The sequence below is a fragment of the Schistocerca piceifrons genome, chromosome 2, assembly GCF_021461385.2.
Source record: "Schistocerca piceifrons isolate TAMUIC-IGC-003096 chromosome 2, iqSchPice1.1, whole genome shotgun sequence".
In the NCBI taxonomy this organism is placed as follows: Eukaryota; Metazoa; Arthropoda; class Insecta; order Orthoptera; family Acrididae; genus Schistocerca; species Schistocerca piceifrons.
In genome coordinates this window covers 35,952,711-35,970,134 of record NC_060139.1, presented here as the reverse complement: position 1 = coordinate 35,970,134, position 17,424 = coordinate 35,952,711, and the positions used below count along the sequence as shown (strand labels likewise).

The window sequence follows — 17,424 nt, the reverse complement described above, 5'->3', positions numbered from 1 at the left end:
GTAGGTTGTCCAACGAAGCATTTGCAGAAATCAGCATTGATCCCGCACTGCACGGATATCCGTAAGAGGTAACTGCACAGTCGATGAGGGAGGGCACATGTGGAGCGATCAAACGCATTTGATAGCCAGAGTCATGCACACTCCTAACCTCACTTATTGTTGCAGGCTCGAAAACGTCCAGCGAAATCAGTGTAATTGTCGAGTGAGAGGCATCGTGTTGCAGTCCTGGCGTGTGTACATCGCACGCAACACGATGCATGTCGATCACAAAATGTGATAAGCGAACTTTACTTTTCATCAACCACCGGTATATCTGGACTACATACAGAACAAAATTCTCATTTTCCACATACATGTATGACTTCCAGTAAGTCACTCACTCCGTCCAATGTCAGAAACGAATTTAATTACATTTATAAAGGAATTGGCTTAATAACCATGACTCTACTCCATATGAATCATAAAATAGATCTTGCCTCTACCAAGGCTGGATTAAGAGTTCACAAGATTACTATTTCAACCGTTCTTCTTACACATAACAATAGTCAGTGACACAATAGGCACAGAGCTGCATAAAAACTCCATGGTTATTCCTCTAAAACATCTATGGATTGCCCAACAAGTACTTTTCTGCGCCGTTCGACCGCCTATAATTTTAATTAATATTGTGTTTATACTGGTTGCTGGTGAGGAGGAAAGTTAGTATTTAGTATTTTATTAATGATATCATTCATAAGCAACTATATCACAGTCATCACAGTCGCTCAAGAAAGTTATAATTAAGCTTTACTTGTTTAATCAGAATCGGACGATGACTCTTATTGTCCAAAGTCTCGATGATTTGATGCGATCTGCAATCCTGTGTAAATAAAATGTCTTGGTTTTCTTGCATTGCTTAGTCAGTCGGGAAACCTCAGATCAAGCAGAAAGTTTGCTTTGATAGAGTTTAATTATCCGATGAAATAATGGAGTTCTTGGATCTAATAATTGCAGGTTCATTTCCAATTCATCGGAAGTTCCCTCCTGATTACCAATGAAACGACACCTCTGTGCAAATTTCCAATTGGAGAATACATATATAACGAAATTCCTTACACAACTTTGATGTAAATGCTCAGTATATATCTTCTTGAGTAGCATACAATATATTTTCAATTTCTTTCTTCCAGTAATCTCAATAGCAAAATTACAATTATTCAATGTGGCTATTCGGCACGGAGAAGATCCTCGAAGTACCCTCAACACACCAGAGAGAATATTACAAAGAGTAATTATGTGGTCATGAAATAGTAATAGTACTGTATTACCTTGCACATTAATTCTGCGAGTATATAGATGGTCAAGTAGGAAACGTAATACTCTCTTAGAATTGTGCAGGGATAATTAGTAGAATATAAAGAGATATTGCAGTATGCTACTTAACACGAGCAAGATGCAGTGCTTACGTGCAAGTAGATAGTGCCCGCTGCTTTCCTATTTTCCTTATGCAATGTTAAGTGGAAGTTTTTTTCTTTCTTCTTTTTAGTGATGTTGTTTAGCTTGCATTTCCTTTGCTTTCCCCAGATTTTTATAATAATGATTGTTTGTAAAGAGAACTCTATCTTCTGCACACTGAATTTACATACAGTTTTACTGTCAGCAAGTATATTAGTAAACAGTAATGTATACCAGTAAATCTATTACATTTTTAGTAGCCTTGTAGAGGAAATTTCATTCTTACTTTAATATAAAATGCTATCATTTAACACAAGCAAGGCACAGTTCTTATACTCATGTATTTAGTGCCATCTGCAGCCCAATTTTTCTTGGTCACTTGAGCCTGTATATTTGTAACGGTTGGCCTCTCTCTCTCTCTCTGGCATGATGTACACTTAACATATGCAAATATTTTATCCTGTGACTCCTATTATAATTTTATGTTGGCAAGAGCCTCTAACTGTGGGCATTTACCAGTGAGAATTCATTCTGAAGAACACTAAATGTAATCTGGGTGTTATCTAATGTCATGGCTTGGGATAATTTTTGTTTTTGTCCATGTTACATATGACAAGAGCTGCTCGGTTTCAGCTATTCTAATGTACCACCATATGATGTAACAAGTGAGTATGCTTACCTCACAAATATTTTTCTATTAATATTTTGTTCTGTTTGTAAAAATGATTTTTTAAATGGTTATGTACATTTTTAGGGCCCATAAACATATCTTCCGAAGAAGATATTTTTAGAAATATCGAAACATAGGTCAAGGGCTAATAAAACCTTTGTTTCGCAACTGGTTGGCTGATTTTTTAACCTCTTCAAGTCTAGATATCTTAATTTTGACATTATATTTATATACAATACTATACATTACAAAAGATAGTTTAGAGTGGATTACAAAAGCTTACATACATATGCACAGCACATAGAAGAAGAGAGAAATACAAAGCATACCTCACCAACTGACAATCCTTGAAAGGAGACCTTAGTCCTCTGATATCAAGTTACTAAGGAGAGTGCCAAAATACGTACAAGATAATACATTCTATTAACTTCTTAACAAAACTGAAAGGCTATCTGATGGAAAAGGAATTTTACAGTGTCAGAAAGTACCAATTAAATTAAATTTTTATAAATTGTTTTTTATAATCAGTGTTATTAGAGAGTGTAATTAAAATGGTTGTTCCAAAGAAAGTAAGCAATATGAATGTTTTCTGTTTTTCTCATGTCCAAATTACACATAAACTTGCTGTATATTGCAGGATCAAATAAAATTCAGGTCAATTAGATGTCACATGGTATACTGTCACTGCACATCTTCCCTGTCATCTTATATACTAACTGTTCCAACCACAGACTAATGATTTATATTCTAAACTACTTTAGTCCAATCAAAATCATCCAACAGGAAAACTATACTTAACAGATAACACAGGATGGAAATGGAAAGAAAAGACAGAGAAAAGTAATAAAACTTGAAGATCTAGAGGAGGGAGCCCGTCAGAATATGGATACAAAGGAAAAGGAAGATATAGCATAAACAAAATGTTAATATACATAGCACTGATAGGGAGAGAATGTTAAGAAAGGGGGGTGCTAAGAAACCAAATAGGCGTTCCAAATTCATTTACCATCCCTAGTAAAGAGAATGACTGCTGTTAGAAGGTATGAACCAAATTACTAGAGTTTTTATAGAAACATATGCTGTTAGGCTCCATGACATGTGGAGTAATAGTGCACTGGAGAGTACTGCAGTGTTTTCTATCATTCATTCTAGTCTGAACTTACTGGTGTGTGCCAATATAAAACACTGCAAAATTTTTTTGATCTGTTGGTAGAGCATGTGTGTGCTCTTACAGGCACCCATTACTTGACTGTACATGTTTTGACCTGTCTTTTGTCACCTAAGGTTGTTTTTTTTAATCCTTTAGGATCTTTGTCCTCTGATGAAGCAGACATCATTCGCCAATTCCAATCAACAACAAGGACACCCAGTCTAGAATCTGGTGGCAACAAATTCCTCTCTGAAGTTTAGAGTCATTTACAGTAAATTCACTTTCAACAAAACAATGTGCAGCTGTACACTTTCATTTCAGTTCTGACAAAATACATGCAGGAGGAAAGAAGCTCTGCCTTATACACAGACTGCTACAGAAAGATGAGTGGTGTAAAGGGTCTAAGCTCCACTATTCTCATGAAATGCAGCTACAGCACAGTTTGTACTGCATATTGAGTTTTATAAAGCTAATACATAAAAGTGACATACAGAGGTAATGAACACTTATATTTTTGTTTAATCAGAACTGAAATACTGTTACACATTTGCATGTTCAGTTTACATATCTAGATTTTACACCCTGCAAGTCACAGGGTGTGGTGGAGGACACTTCTGGTACCCAGTAATAAACAATGAGTACTACAGTAAAATTTGATCACATACATTTGCAGCTTTAAGACAAAAATACTAGCATCCTGAAATCTCCCAAAATTCCACTGACTGTTAGCAAGGTAGCCAAGGGCCTAAATATAATGTATAGATAGTAGTTTCAGTTCGCTTCTGATAAGAGAATTCCACATAAGATTGTTATTATATATAGTGTCAACACATCAGAAAAAGATCGAAAATGTTATATGTTATGCATTAGATGACATAATATTATTGTACCTTTGAGTGAAAGCACTTCGATCAGCTAATCATGAGCTTTTATCATGATATTTCATGTGGTGTAGCTTCACCAACTGTTTCCGAGAATGGCCACGAGACACCAAGTGCGATAATAACCTGGCCGGGTACAGAGTCTGCAGACTGTTGTTACTGAAGGTAAAATCTTTTAGGATGTTCTTCTAAATGATTGACATTTAGACCCCTCTGCTGGGATCTTCTTCATGGTTTTCTGGTATTCATAACTAGCTTTTAACTGGTACAATGGGTTGTACCCTCTGCCATGCAGCTCACGGTAGCTTGCTGAGTATAGATATAGATGTAGATGCAGATGTAGCTGAACACTTCCCTGGGCCACACGTGACATTACTTCTACATTTGTCTATGACCTTCCATCCAACATGACATGCTACATATCCTCACTGCAAAGAAATCCTCAATCTAGTCACAAACTTCATCTGATGTCGCATATGATTATAGTTTCATTAATAAGCATTACTGCGGTACTGAGTCAAATGGTTTCTGGAGGTCAAAAAATACTACATTCACCTACTTGCCTAGATCCCTAATTTAAGAATTTTGTGTTCAAAAAGTGTAAGTTGATTTTCACACGACTGGCAGTTTTGGTTTTTGGAATCTATGCTGGTTGGCATGGAGGCTATTCTGTTTCAATTATATTTAAGCCCAATACAACTGAGGAATGGAAAAAGGGACTGATACATCACATATTACAGTTTCTATTGAGCAAGAAAGCTAAAGTTGACTGGATCCAAGAGGTGCACATGAATTTGGAGAGCAACTGGAATACAGTAAATTGGGATGTGCTACAAAAATGTCCTTTCAAACTGATAATTGAAGTTGCCACAGGTTACCATACACAATTAGAAAGAGAACAAAAACACTGTGGACAGAGGAGCAAAGAAGGTTGCAAAGTGTACAAATGAAAGAATACTGGACAACATGTTCCACAGACTGCAGGTATACACAATGTGCACAGTGATAGTGAAGAGAGAAGTTAGAACTATTTTTTGTAATGTAAGTTATCTTCTGTAAATCACACATTTCCAAAGAACATTGTACCATACAGGCAAAATGAATAAGGCAGTGCAGTTGTTAAGACAATGACCTGATATTCAGAAGTATGGTTTGCTCTCTCCAGCTATCCTGACTTAGGTTTTTCTGAATCATTTCAGTTAAATGCGGAATAGTTCCTTCAGAAAGGCCACAGCCACGGCTGATTACCTGTCCTCTCATACCAAAAACAATCTTATATATTCTACATGTAGGTTATTATATTTGAACTATTTATTTCTGTTGTGTTATGACAAATCCCCTATCACTGTGAGATGATCCTGAATGAGGAAATACATAAAAGGAATCCCAAAAGAATATTTGGAAATGATGGTAACACATTTTGTAGAAAGATAAACAACCTTGTTATGTTTGAGGGCATTATATTCTATATTGGAAAATGACACATTAGAATCAAGACTGTTAAGAATGAAGAGCTCTGGTTGGGCAGAATGGAACATGTCCATACACACACTTTGCTAAAGGGGGATTCCATTGTCACGAATGGGGCAGGTGCACTAAATTTTTTGTCAATCAAATGCTAATATAACAAAAAGTATACACAAAAATAAACTAAAGACTGATTGATGATTATAAAAATATTTGTTTTAACTTCTCTTCAAATCTGAGTATCAGAAAAACACATTGTGAGATGTTAATCCTCTTTAAAACCTTGTCATGTGTGGGGCAACAAATGGCTACCATACACATATACAGACACAAGCAGACATATAAGTATGTCTGCTTGTGTCTGTATATGTGTGGATGGATATGTGTGTGTGTGCGAGTGTATACCCGTCCTTTTTTCCCCCTAAGGTAAGTCTTTCCGCTCCCGGGATTGGAATGACTCCTTACCCTCTCCCTTAAAACCCACATCCTTTCGTCTTTCCCTCTCCTTCCCTCTTTCCTGATGAGGCAACAGTTTGTTGCGAAAGCTTGAATTTTGTGTGTATGTTTGTGTTTGTTTGTGTGTCTGTCGACCTGCCAGCACTTTCATTTGGTAAGTCACATCATCTTTGTTTTTAGATATATATTTCCTACGTGGAATGTTTCCCTCTATTATAACCATATCATTATTAATATTTACTTATAAAAACTGCAATTGAAGACAGTCACAGGTGGAAAACACATTGTCTCATGAAGTAGAATTTGTTTTCATAAGTTAAAATTAATTTTATTGTATTAATTTAAAGACAAGTCACCAGTTAACATATTTAGACTCCACTCCCTATTTAAATAACCTTTTGGTAAAGTTTTGTTAATTTCATTTTCCATAGGATCATTTTGATGAGAAACCTTCACCCAATACAGATACAAATTGGTGTGATGTACAGTGTAGGAAAAGAACTTTTTGATCTACAGATCAGCAAATATCATTCACAACACGAAAACAACAAACCAACAACATACACAAAACGAAGCAGAATGCATCTGCACAACCAAAAATGCTGTATGCAACTGCACTTAAGAAAAGTGTAGAGGAAGAAAGATCTCAAGCATCTGCCATAGCATCAGTCAGAAATTCAAGTACCAGAGAAAGAAAAAAATCAGATAATAGACACTGGTGAAGAACAAGGAATGCTATATAAAGTGAAAATAGCATGGTTTCATTTAGGAAAAGTGAAAAACAGCACAACAACTGAAAATTTCACCAAATTCCTTGAGAAAATCTTTCCAGGCTATAGCAACTTTCATGCAGAAAAACTGGAAACAAAGGGTGTGAACAGCAGCTTCAAGATTGGTGTGGACTTCCATCTAAAGGACAAGATGATGGACACAACACTATGGCCAAAGAATATTGTTGTCAGGCATTTTTTATTCTGGATATCGACCAGTGCCCCAGTGAAATAGTGCCTGAAATAAAAACCCAAGGCCCCATAATATCTCACTAACAGTAGAGATAATAGTTATATGCCCATAGATATAGCAGTTGTTAATGTACAGTGTTTAAGAACCAAGGTGGACCTTCTATCATTCTTTGTAGAAGAAGTCAAACCAGATGTTTTATGTATCTGTGAACACTGGTTAGATGAAGCTGAAGCAAAAGGTGACTATTACAGAGCCATTGAATATTTGGACATGGTAAATTCATGGTATCGAACTACTACAATTCATGGTGGTGTATCTGAATATGCAAGCAAGACTCTTAGTGTAAAGGAAATAGACTTAAAAAAACTTTTCCACAGACCTTGATCTAGAATTAGCTTCAATAGTGTCAACAGATAATAATGACCTTATTATTGTCTCTGTGTACCACTCACCAGATGGTAATTTTGAAACCTTTATTGCACAAATGGAAACCTGTTTGTCCTACCTAACACGTCTTAAATCTAAAATAGCACTGTGTAGAGATTTCAACATACATATAGGTGATGGAAGCACTAAAGAGAGATTCTTCATGACTTTGATAAATAGCTATGGGCTATTTGTTGCAAACCGACTGCCAACAAGAGGTGATGCCTGCCTAGACACAGTTATCACTAACCTCAATATCTGGGACTATAATATCAATGTAGTTGAACCAATGATTGCTGACCATAGTGCATTAGTAATGGAAATAAGTATGAAATGCTCTAGTCAACTGCAACCAAGCTCATGGCACTCTAGTTACACATTTAGTAAAAGGATCATAAAAGAAGAAAGACTAAATGATCTTAAAATAGCCCTGCCAAGTGTAAACTGGCAGCAAAAAATTGCAGGAAGGGGGCCAGTGCCTCATTCGAATGTCTGTTCCAATCATTAAAAGCTAAATTTGATGATTTATTTCCAGAAATCCACAAGAAGTATCCTACAGGCAAAGCTAAAGGAAGGGACAAAGCTACTACAGGGAAGATGTTGTATACCCTTGAGCTAAACTAATTAAAATGCATTGTGCTAATTTTCAGGGACCATATGAAAGTAGCTAGAGGTCTCCCATCTAGAGACCTGCTTCATTGTAACTACGTAAGAGCCAAATGAATTTATAGAAAGCAAGTGGAGGAGGCAAAAAAGAGATACAATGACAGGTTCATTGAAGAGGCTCACAATCCATGCAAAGCAGCTTGGAATCTGGTAAATGAGTGCAGAAAAAAGCCCACCTCAGCCTTAAATTCTGGTAGCCCTGATGCCTTCAATCAGTACTTTGTTAGGATAGTGAAAGATACTATTAATGAAATACCTGACTCAGGCTTAGTCCCCACAAGTCACATGAGAAACATAACCAGTAGCACTTTTGAAAACTGGAAGGAAGTGCACCCTAAGGATATTGTAAAAATAGTTAAGTCATACAAGAACTCAGAGAGCAAAGATATCTATGGTATGTCTTGCACAATGCTGAAGAAAATTATTCTAGAGCTTGCTCAACCATTAAGCAATTAACAAATGCTTATCCTCTGGTGTCTTCCCAAAATTTCTTAAACTAGCAAGGACAGTACCAATCTACAAAAAAGGTGACCCGTGTGAAGTGTCCAACTACAGACCAATTTCCTATTCTAGCTAAAGTTATGGAGTCTGTTATGAAACTCCAGTTACAGAATTATTTTGAAGTAAATAAGCTCTTCCAGGACACACAGCATGGTTTTCGCAAGGGAAAGTCAACGTTTACGGCAGCACTGGACTTAACCAGAAAAATAAGGCAAGGATTCGAAGACAGAGAAAGTGTGGCACTGACACTCTGTGATCTTAGCAAGGCATTTGACTGCATTTCCCACAAGATACTGCACAATAAATTGAAGTGTTACGGTGTCGGAGGTGTTGTTCTGGTAACTTTTCAGTCTTATCTGGAAAACCGGAGACAAGTGGTATCAATTCATGAAGCAACGTCACAAGAACAAAAGCTGGAACATGGAGTACCCCAAGGGTCCATCATAGGGCCTCTCCTGTTCCTTATTTATGTCAATAATATGGGTTATAACAACAATATGTTACAGTTTGCTGATGACACCACCCTTTTTGCCAAAGGAAGAACTGCTGCTGAATCACTCCAAGAAACAGATGTACTATTCCAAAACATTAAAGAATGGTTCATCAAAAATAAAATGAAAGAAGAAAAAACACAACATCTGATATGCACCCTTAACAACATCGGAAGCCATGATAATATGGAGGCTGTCAAACTGTTGGGCTTCATGATAGACAGGAAACTAACAATGAACGAACACACAGTGTACGTGTGCTCCAAGCTCTCCCATGTAATATATCTTCTGAGGAGGTTAAAAGGCGTATTGAGTGACGATTATCTCATAACAGTATATTATGCCCTATTCCATAGCCACATCAATTATGGTCTACTGTTATGGGGACATTCTGCAGGTTGTAAGGATGTGCTAATTCTACAGAAAAAAGCTCTCAGAATAATCACATCAAGCAAAGACAGGAGCACTGCAGGCCTATATTCAAGCAGTTAGGAATTATGACAGTCTTCAGCCAGTATGTGTTTTTATGTCTCATCAGCATGAAAGAAAACTGAGGAGTCTTCAGCATGAGGCAAGGTATACACAATCACAATACCCATAACAAGAGGAGCATCGAAATACCCAGGTGTCGACTGACGGGAACGCAAGACAGCTTTCCAGTGGTTGCCCTAAAGATGTTCAACTCACTGCCTCAAGAAGTGCGATCCCTGCTGCTAGGAACATTCAGAAGGAGAGTAGCACAGGACCTGAAAGAACGCCCATTGTACTCCATTGGTGAATTCTTTAATAGTGACCAAAGTGAATGGACAAACAAATATTGTTTCTATTAAGTATAAATGTCTTAATTTTGTGAATATTTTTTTAAACATAATTAACCTTGACGCAGTCTGTCCACTCATGGCTGTTAAACGACACAGATTTAGTAATAAAGAACAGTAAATCCTACTAATGTGGAATGAGTCATTTTACTTTCACATTGCAAATTAATTTGTAAATATGGCTGATGGTTGCTTGTTGGACATTTATAAAGAACCTAAAACAAATGTGCCTTTGTATGTGATACCCGCCACCTTTTATACATTACAATAATAGAAAGTCTTCTATAGAATAGGAGATGTCAAGAAGAAATTTTTCCAGTTCGTTTTCAAATTTTACTTTGCTGTCTGTCAGAAATTTTGTATTAGTGGGTGCCTCATAAAAACATTTTAGTTGCAGCATTATTCACCCCTTTCTGCATTAAAGGCAACTATAATTTGGAGTAATGAAATGTCATTTTTCCTTCTGGTATTGTAATTACGTATGTCATTGTTCCTTTTGAACTGCAGTGGATTATTTAAAAAAAAAATTCATGAGGGAATACATATACTGTGAAGCAGTCATCAGAATGCCCAACTCCTTTAACAGATGTCTAATATATGATCATGGGTAGGCACGATATTTTTGAGCAATGAAGACTTTTTTTCCTTAAAGATGAGTTACACCTGAGCATTTTTCTACGTGAGATTACTGAATGAAACTGTATTTCCTGTTAATGCTCTCATCTGCAACATCCCCAGTTCTGCACCTCCAGGGACATTATACCAATGATAGGTGTAACACGTGGTGTGGAAATAACAAATGGGGTGAAAATTTCAAAATTCCTACGTGTCCATATTGATGAGAATTTAAAGTAGAAAAATCAAATTTTGAAACTCCTAAAACAACTAAGTTCAACCTCATTTGCATTTAGAAACATTGCAAATGAAACTGAACTAAGCTGTTTTAGGAGGTCAAAAATCTGATTTTTCCAGCTGAAGTTCTCATCAATATGGACACCTAATAATTCTGAAGTTTCCACCCTATTTATTATTTCCACACTACGTGTTACATGTATCATTAGTACAGTGCCCCTAGACATGCAGTACTGAAGATGATGTGTGCTTTTGAAATTGTGGGTGAGACCATTCACAGGAAACTTTGTTTAGATACACTGAAGCACCAAAGGAACTGGTATAGGTATGCATGTTCAAATACAGAGATATGTAAACACACAGAATATGACTCCGCATGGTTGTTACTTCAGTTGCTGCTGCTACAATGGCAGGTTATCAAGATATAAATGAGTTTGAACATGGCGTTGTAGTTGGTACATGAGCAATGCGACACATCATCTCCGACGTAGCGATGAAGTGGGGAATTTCCCTTATGACCATTTCACAAGTGTATCATGAAAATCAAGACTCCGGTAAAACATCAAATCTCCTCCATCACTGTGGCCGGAAATAGATCTTGCAAGAATGAGACTGACGACAAGTGAAGAGAATCATTCAATGCGACAGAAGTGCAACCATTCTGCAAACTGCTGCAGATTTCAATGCTTGGGCCATCAACAAGTGTCAGTGTGCAAACCATTCTACAAAACATCATCAATATGGGTTTTCGGAGCCGAAGGCTCACTCGTGTACCCTTGATGACTGTATGACACAAAGCTTTATGCCTTGCCTGGACCCGTCAACACCGACGTTGGAATGTTGATTACTGGAAACACTTTGCCCGGTCAGACGAGCCTCATTTCAAATTGTATCGAGCAGATGGACGTTTATGAGTATGGAGACAACGTCATGAATCCTGCATGTCAGCAGGGGACTGTTCAAGTTGGTGGAGGCTCTGTAATGGTGTGGGGCGTGTGTAGTTGGAGTAATATGGGACCCCTGATACATCTAGATACAACTCTGACGGGTGACATGTACATAAGCACGCTGCCTGGGGTCACCTGTATCCATCCATGTCCATTGTGCATTCCTACAGACTTGGGCAGTTCCAGCAGGATAAAGTGACACCCCACACGTCCAGAATTGCTACAGAATGGCTCCAGGAACACTCCTTTGAGTCTAAACACTTCCGCTGGCCACCAAACTTCCCAGACATGAACATTATTGAGCATATCTGGGATGCCTTGCAACATACTGCTCAAAAGAGATCTCCACCCTCTCAGACTCTTGCAGATTTATGGACAGCCTTGCAGGATTCATGATGTCAGTTGGATTCATGGTGTCAGTTCCCTCCAGCATAACATCAGACATTAGTAGAATCCATGCCAAGTCATGTCGCGGCACTTCTGCATGCTCGTGGGACCCTACACCATATTAGGAAGTTTCTTTGGCTCTACCATGTACATGAGGAAGAATAATGGTGTAACACTGAGCCTTTGGGAACGCCATACCTAATTTCTCATCACTTAGGATAATGTCTCTTGACTACATTAAGTACAACTTACTTCATTCTTTTGGTTAGATACGATAATATCCATTGGTTTGCTACCCCATCAACCGCACAAAACCTCAATTCATTTAGGAGAATACTCTGATCCACACAGTCAAATGCCTTTGATGAGTCGCAAGAGTATCAACTGGGGCTATCTTGATGTTTAATGCGTGTAAAACTTGGTGAGTAGAAAATGTAAATGGCTTTCTCAATCGGAAGACTCTTCTGAAATCCAAATTGTTTGCTGAGTTAGTGTTGCTGTTCAGTTGATAGACTATTCTACAATACATCACGTACTCAAAAATTTTGTAAAATGATGTTAGCAGTGAAGAAGGTCGGTAGTTATAGACATCTCTCTATCACCTTTCGTATAGGGATGTTTAACAACTGCAGGTTTCGGTATCTCAGAAAGAATGACTAAGAGTTAGTGTTGCAAAACTCTAAATTCACGGGGATCGCTGGTCATGCATTAAAAAAGCCTCTATACATTGCAACTGATATAGAAGTTCTAAATTTGACCGTAAACTGCTAAAGACCAAGAAAATATGGAGTGTATATAGAGTATGCACGTAATAAGTAAAAAGGGCATTATCATTTAAAATTGACTGAAATTTGTTCGGAATTTCTGGTAGTTATTTCGTCAGCTGTTATTTCCAGATTGTATATTTGACTTACAAGTGACACCTCAGTACCGATATTACGGGGTCAACGCACTTACACCGTTTGGGTGGGGTTGCGCTCCAACACGAGAGACTCGGTAGCCTATTTCAAAGTAATGTTTGGAAGGAAGCAGTGGTGATAACAAATGTATATTGCATATACATTTTGTTACCTACATATTTTGGTAGGAGATCTTCGTAGATTTCCAATCCTGATGAATCGTACAGGTATAGTTCAACCACATCGTCCGTATCCGGGATTGGAATCTGTTTCACAAACAAATCAGCTCCTAAAGTCTAGAAGAGAAAATAAGGATTTAACTTTACTTCCATTCCCTGTGTAAGGCGAAACGAAGTAACTTAAAAATTCTTTTACCATTGTATAACTTTTCGGAAACTGTCTACCCTCTGACAACAACATTTGCATTAAAGCAGTTTTACCGACAGTCGAATCACCGACAACAGCACACTTTACCCGAAGTATATTGGGCATCGTGGGAAATAAAACTTCTGCATTTGCATCCGTAATACCAGTACTGCTTCTGTCTGCAGCCAACGGAATTCTTGTTTAAACTGTTTCAGCTTGTTGCTAAGCAACAATTTATGTTGCAGAAAACGAGAAAAGTCAGATGGGTATTTGTTTTGTTATCTTTTACAACTGAATTACTTCAATTTATAACCATTTATTGGCTCGTGACTTTGTTCATCTCCGACATCAAGCTATACCATCGCCTGTAAACATACATGCTTCTTTTCCGCGAAAACAAAACAAAACACTGTGACAACTCTTTCATTCCAATAACAGGTGATGCAACAAAAGGTGTCGCTAATGAGTCATCCGTTGGTATTCTAGGTGTTTGAGATCGGTAAATCTTTTTTGTGCTGTCACTGAGTGAAACTGATTGGTCCATAGACAGGGATGGTTTGGGCATATAATTTCATTCACATCTAAACCAGTCATTTAATCAAATTACGGTGTCTTCGTTTTTAGATGTATTTTACATAAATAAATTAAATCGTGATCTCAGTATTTGAGCATTAGATGAAAAAAAAACCTCAACATTCGTAATCAGAAGAGAGTCTAGTAAACTGAACAGCTTTGACATAGCGTTGAAGCCGTTTAGATATCTGTGAGAAGGGCGGGTTACACAGGTTGACGTAGACAGGCAGGCGTCGCTGCAGAGAATGTTTAAGTGACATACCGCAAGGTTTATGAACAACCGTTGGCCGGAAGTTTGTATCCTCCATTAAAAAAGATATTATCTGGCGTATAATAGTTAAAAGTGTCAAAGTGAAGTGCAAATTGTTGGTTTCTTACTTCCTAACCTAATTTATTGTACGTTATTTGAAAGCAAAATGCTGAAGTTCATCAGAGGGAAAGGCCAGCAGCCATCAGCTGAAAGACAGAAGTTACAGAGAGAGCTATTTGCTTTTAGAAAGGTGAGTACGTCTTCAGTATAGCTTTTCGTCGCACCGTCATTTAATAGACGGTTTGACACAGTTTGTTGTTCAACTACATGGAGGTTGCAAACGTCGTTATGATTTGTGTGACAGTGTAACTGGTGGTATCGTTTTTTTTACTACTACAATGGTAACACTTATATAGTGGGATTAAGAGCTTGAAACTAATTCTTGAGTTACAAGAAATAGTTTATAATTTAGTCTTGCACCGGTCGTGTCTTCGTTTCTTATTGTTTTGATACTTGACAGTTATTTACAACAGGTGTGATGTTCCAAGGGACAAGAATGTGTGTTGTTCGTTCGGTCAGAACAAGCAGCTTCGCAATTAAAAACTGGCCGTGGATTTATTTATGTTTTTCGAATACTTGGTACTAAAATCGTCCCATCTATATCTGTGTAAAGTGCTATTGGGTTTCTTTCGGCCTAAGATTAATGGACTGCAGTACATTGATAGATGCTTATTAGTGTTACCACAGCAATGACGCCATAGTAATGCCCTTGTTGTACAGCAAATATCACCACTATTATGTCGTATGATTAGAAAAAGTCACATTATAATCTGCAAAGTTTAGTATTCCCACGTTTAAAGATTTGCTCCACAGTGGTTGCTTAATCTCTGCATGGGTCGATGAGTGGTGGTCTTGAATTGGTCAAAGAATACAAGACCTCGTATTACCTGTAAACTACAGTTCAAAGAAATCCTGTAGTAGATCTGGCTTTGTTCTCTACACATTGTACGTTTCATAATAGTTACGGCCTCTAATGATGTAGGCATACCACTATTTGTTGATGTTAAGATTTATTTGATTAAAACAATATTTACTGTACAATCCCAAAATACTTTTACGTGGAGTCTGAGTATTATAATTCAAGTCAATTGAATGGTTAATAATGAGTCCTCACCCTCACAAGCAGCTAAGTTTGTTCTCTATATCTGCCATTTCAGATCACCAAGAGTTCAATCTGTAAAAAATCCTTTTTACTCTCTCAGATCAGAAATTCTGTGGGCCTACATATTTATTTATGGAATCTCGGTCAAAACACAGATATGCTACTGCTTGCTGTGAAGGGTTGTAAGATGAAGCTGCTGCACAGTATAGAATTTAGATTTTCATGTTACATTTATTTCCCTTATCTGTGAAGTCACAGAGTATTCAAACAGTATTAAAAATTTAAAATGTTCACATATAATTGATTGTATATACTTGTAGCTATCAAAAATTCGGGACTAGTGCAGCAATTCATTTAATGTTAATTTGCACATTCAGTTCCTTTCATGGCTTGTTATTCATGAATTCTGTGATAATGTTATTTGCTGTAAGTTCTCTGCACATCAGTACGAATAGGTGTGTAAGATCACATATTAATGTTTGAAAACACATATGCATGAAATGTGGATTATAGTAGTATATGACGGCGAAAAACTTAGTTTCCTTAGTTATTGTGTAATGTGCATTCAATCAACTAAGATTACAGCTTTGGGGTAATCTTCCTTTGATGACTGAAAAGTGGTTTACATTGAGTGGTGCTTGTTTGCCTTGCAATATTAATGGGAATGAGTTCAAGGTTAATGAAATGCTAGTTGCATGTAGTATTGAATAACATTTTGTAAACAATGGGAATGCAGGGGTGGCTTGCACTTCCTTCTCCATCTCTACTCTGCAGACAACTGTGAATACGTGGCAGTGACTACAGTGTTTTATCACAGGTATTATGGTTTTTTCCCCATTCCATTCATGTCCTGAGCATGGAAACAATTGGTGTTTAAATGTGTGTTTGTGTGTGTGTGTGTGTGTGTGTGTGTGTGTGTGTGTGTCCATGTCCATGCATTGTCGATAAGTAGGAGGGCCATTATATATTCCTAGTATCACCATTTAAAGCCTGTTCCTGAAACTCAGTAAGTAGGTTTTCTTGGACTAGTTTATATATAATCTTCAGTAAGTAGGGTTTTTGGGGATAGTTTGTCTATTGTTGAGTCTACTTGTTCAGTTTCTTCAGCATCTCTGTGACCCTCTCCCTAGCGTCATATCAACCTGTGATCACTCTTGTGCTGCCCTTCTGTGTATACTTTCAATATATCCTTTTAGTCCTATTTGGAATGGGTCCCACACAAGAGAGCAATATTCCAAGATGGGTCATATGAGAGATTTGTTTGTCACCAATTGCATTTACCAAGTCATTTACTAATTAACCAAAGTATACAAAGTGCTTTACCAGTGACTCAGCCTGTCAGATCATTTCATTTCACATCTGTACAAGGTTACACCCAGGTATTCGTAGGAGTTGGCCGATACCAACTGTGACTCGGTGATGTTATAGGATAGGCTACTGTGTTTTGTTGTTTTTTGAAGCGCACAATTTTACATTTCTGAACATTTAAAGCAAGTTGCCAATCTGCACCGCTTTGAAATCTTACCAAGAGCTGACTGAATATCTGTGCAGCTTTTCTCAGACAGTACTTCGTTATAGAAAACTGCATCATCTGCAAAAAGTATGAGGTCACTAGTAATATTGTCCGCAAGGTCATTAATATACAACATAACAGCTAGGGTCCCATAACACTTCCCTGGGGCACACCCAAAGTTAGTTCTAGATCAGCCAGTGATGTTCCATCCACCCTTAAAAATTCTTCAATCTACTCAAAAATTTCATTGTTACCCCATATGATTGTACTTTTTACAACAAGTGTAGAAAAGGTACCGGATCAAGTACTTTCCAGGAGTAAAGAAATACTGCTTCTACCTGACTGCTTTGATCAAAAACTTTCAGTATGTCATGTCAGAAAAGTGCGTTTGGTTTCGCATGATCATTGTTTACAGAATCCTTGCTGGCTGGCAGGGAGTTAGGTATACCTCATTATATTTGAGCTTGGAATAGGTCCTGAGATTGTACAACAAATAGATTTTGAGGATGTTGGAGTATAGTTTTGTGGGTCAGTTCTACTATCCATATCTTG

At 37.4% G+C, this 17,424-nt stretch overlaps 2 protein-coding genes across 2 annotated transcripts in view; one reads left to right on the top strand and one right to left on the bottom strand.

Moving 5' to 3' along the window:
• The window catches only part of LOC124774018 (intraflagellar transport protein 27 homolog), a 60,459-nt gene extending 46,616 nt beyond the window's left edge, over positions 1 to 13,843 (bottom strand). Inside the window, exons 1-2 of the mRNA XM_047249449.1 lie at positions 13,384 to 13,843; positions 13,185 to 13,304 (exon numbers count right to left, since the gene is read on the bottom strand). Of these exons, the coding sequence (XP_047105405.1) occupies positions 13,185 to 13,304; positions 13,384 to 13,500 (237 nt within the window). The 5' untranslated portion in view covers positions 13,501 to 13,843. The remainder of the gene's footprint in view (positions 1 to 13,184; positions 13,305 to 13,383) is intronic.
• The window catches only part of LOC124774002 (lethal(2) giant larvae protein homolog 1), a 354,779-nt gene continuing 351,173 nt past the window's right edge, over positions 13,819 to 17,424 (top strand). Inside the window, 1 exon segment of the mRNA XM_047249448.1 lies at positions 13,819 to 14,447. Within this exon segment, the coding sequence (XP_047105404.1) occupies positions 14,364 to 14,447 (84 nt within the window). The 5' untranslated portion in view covers positions 13,819 to 14,363.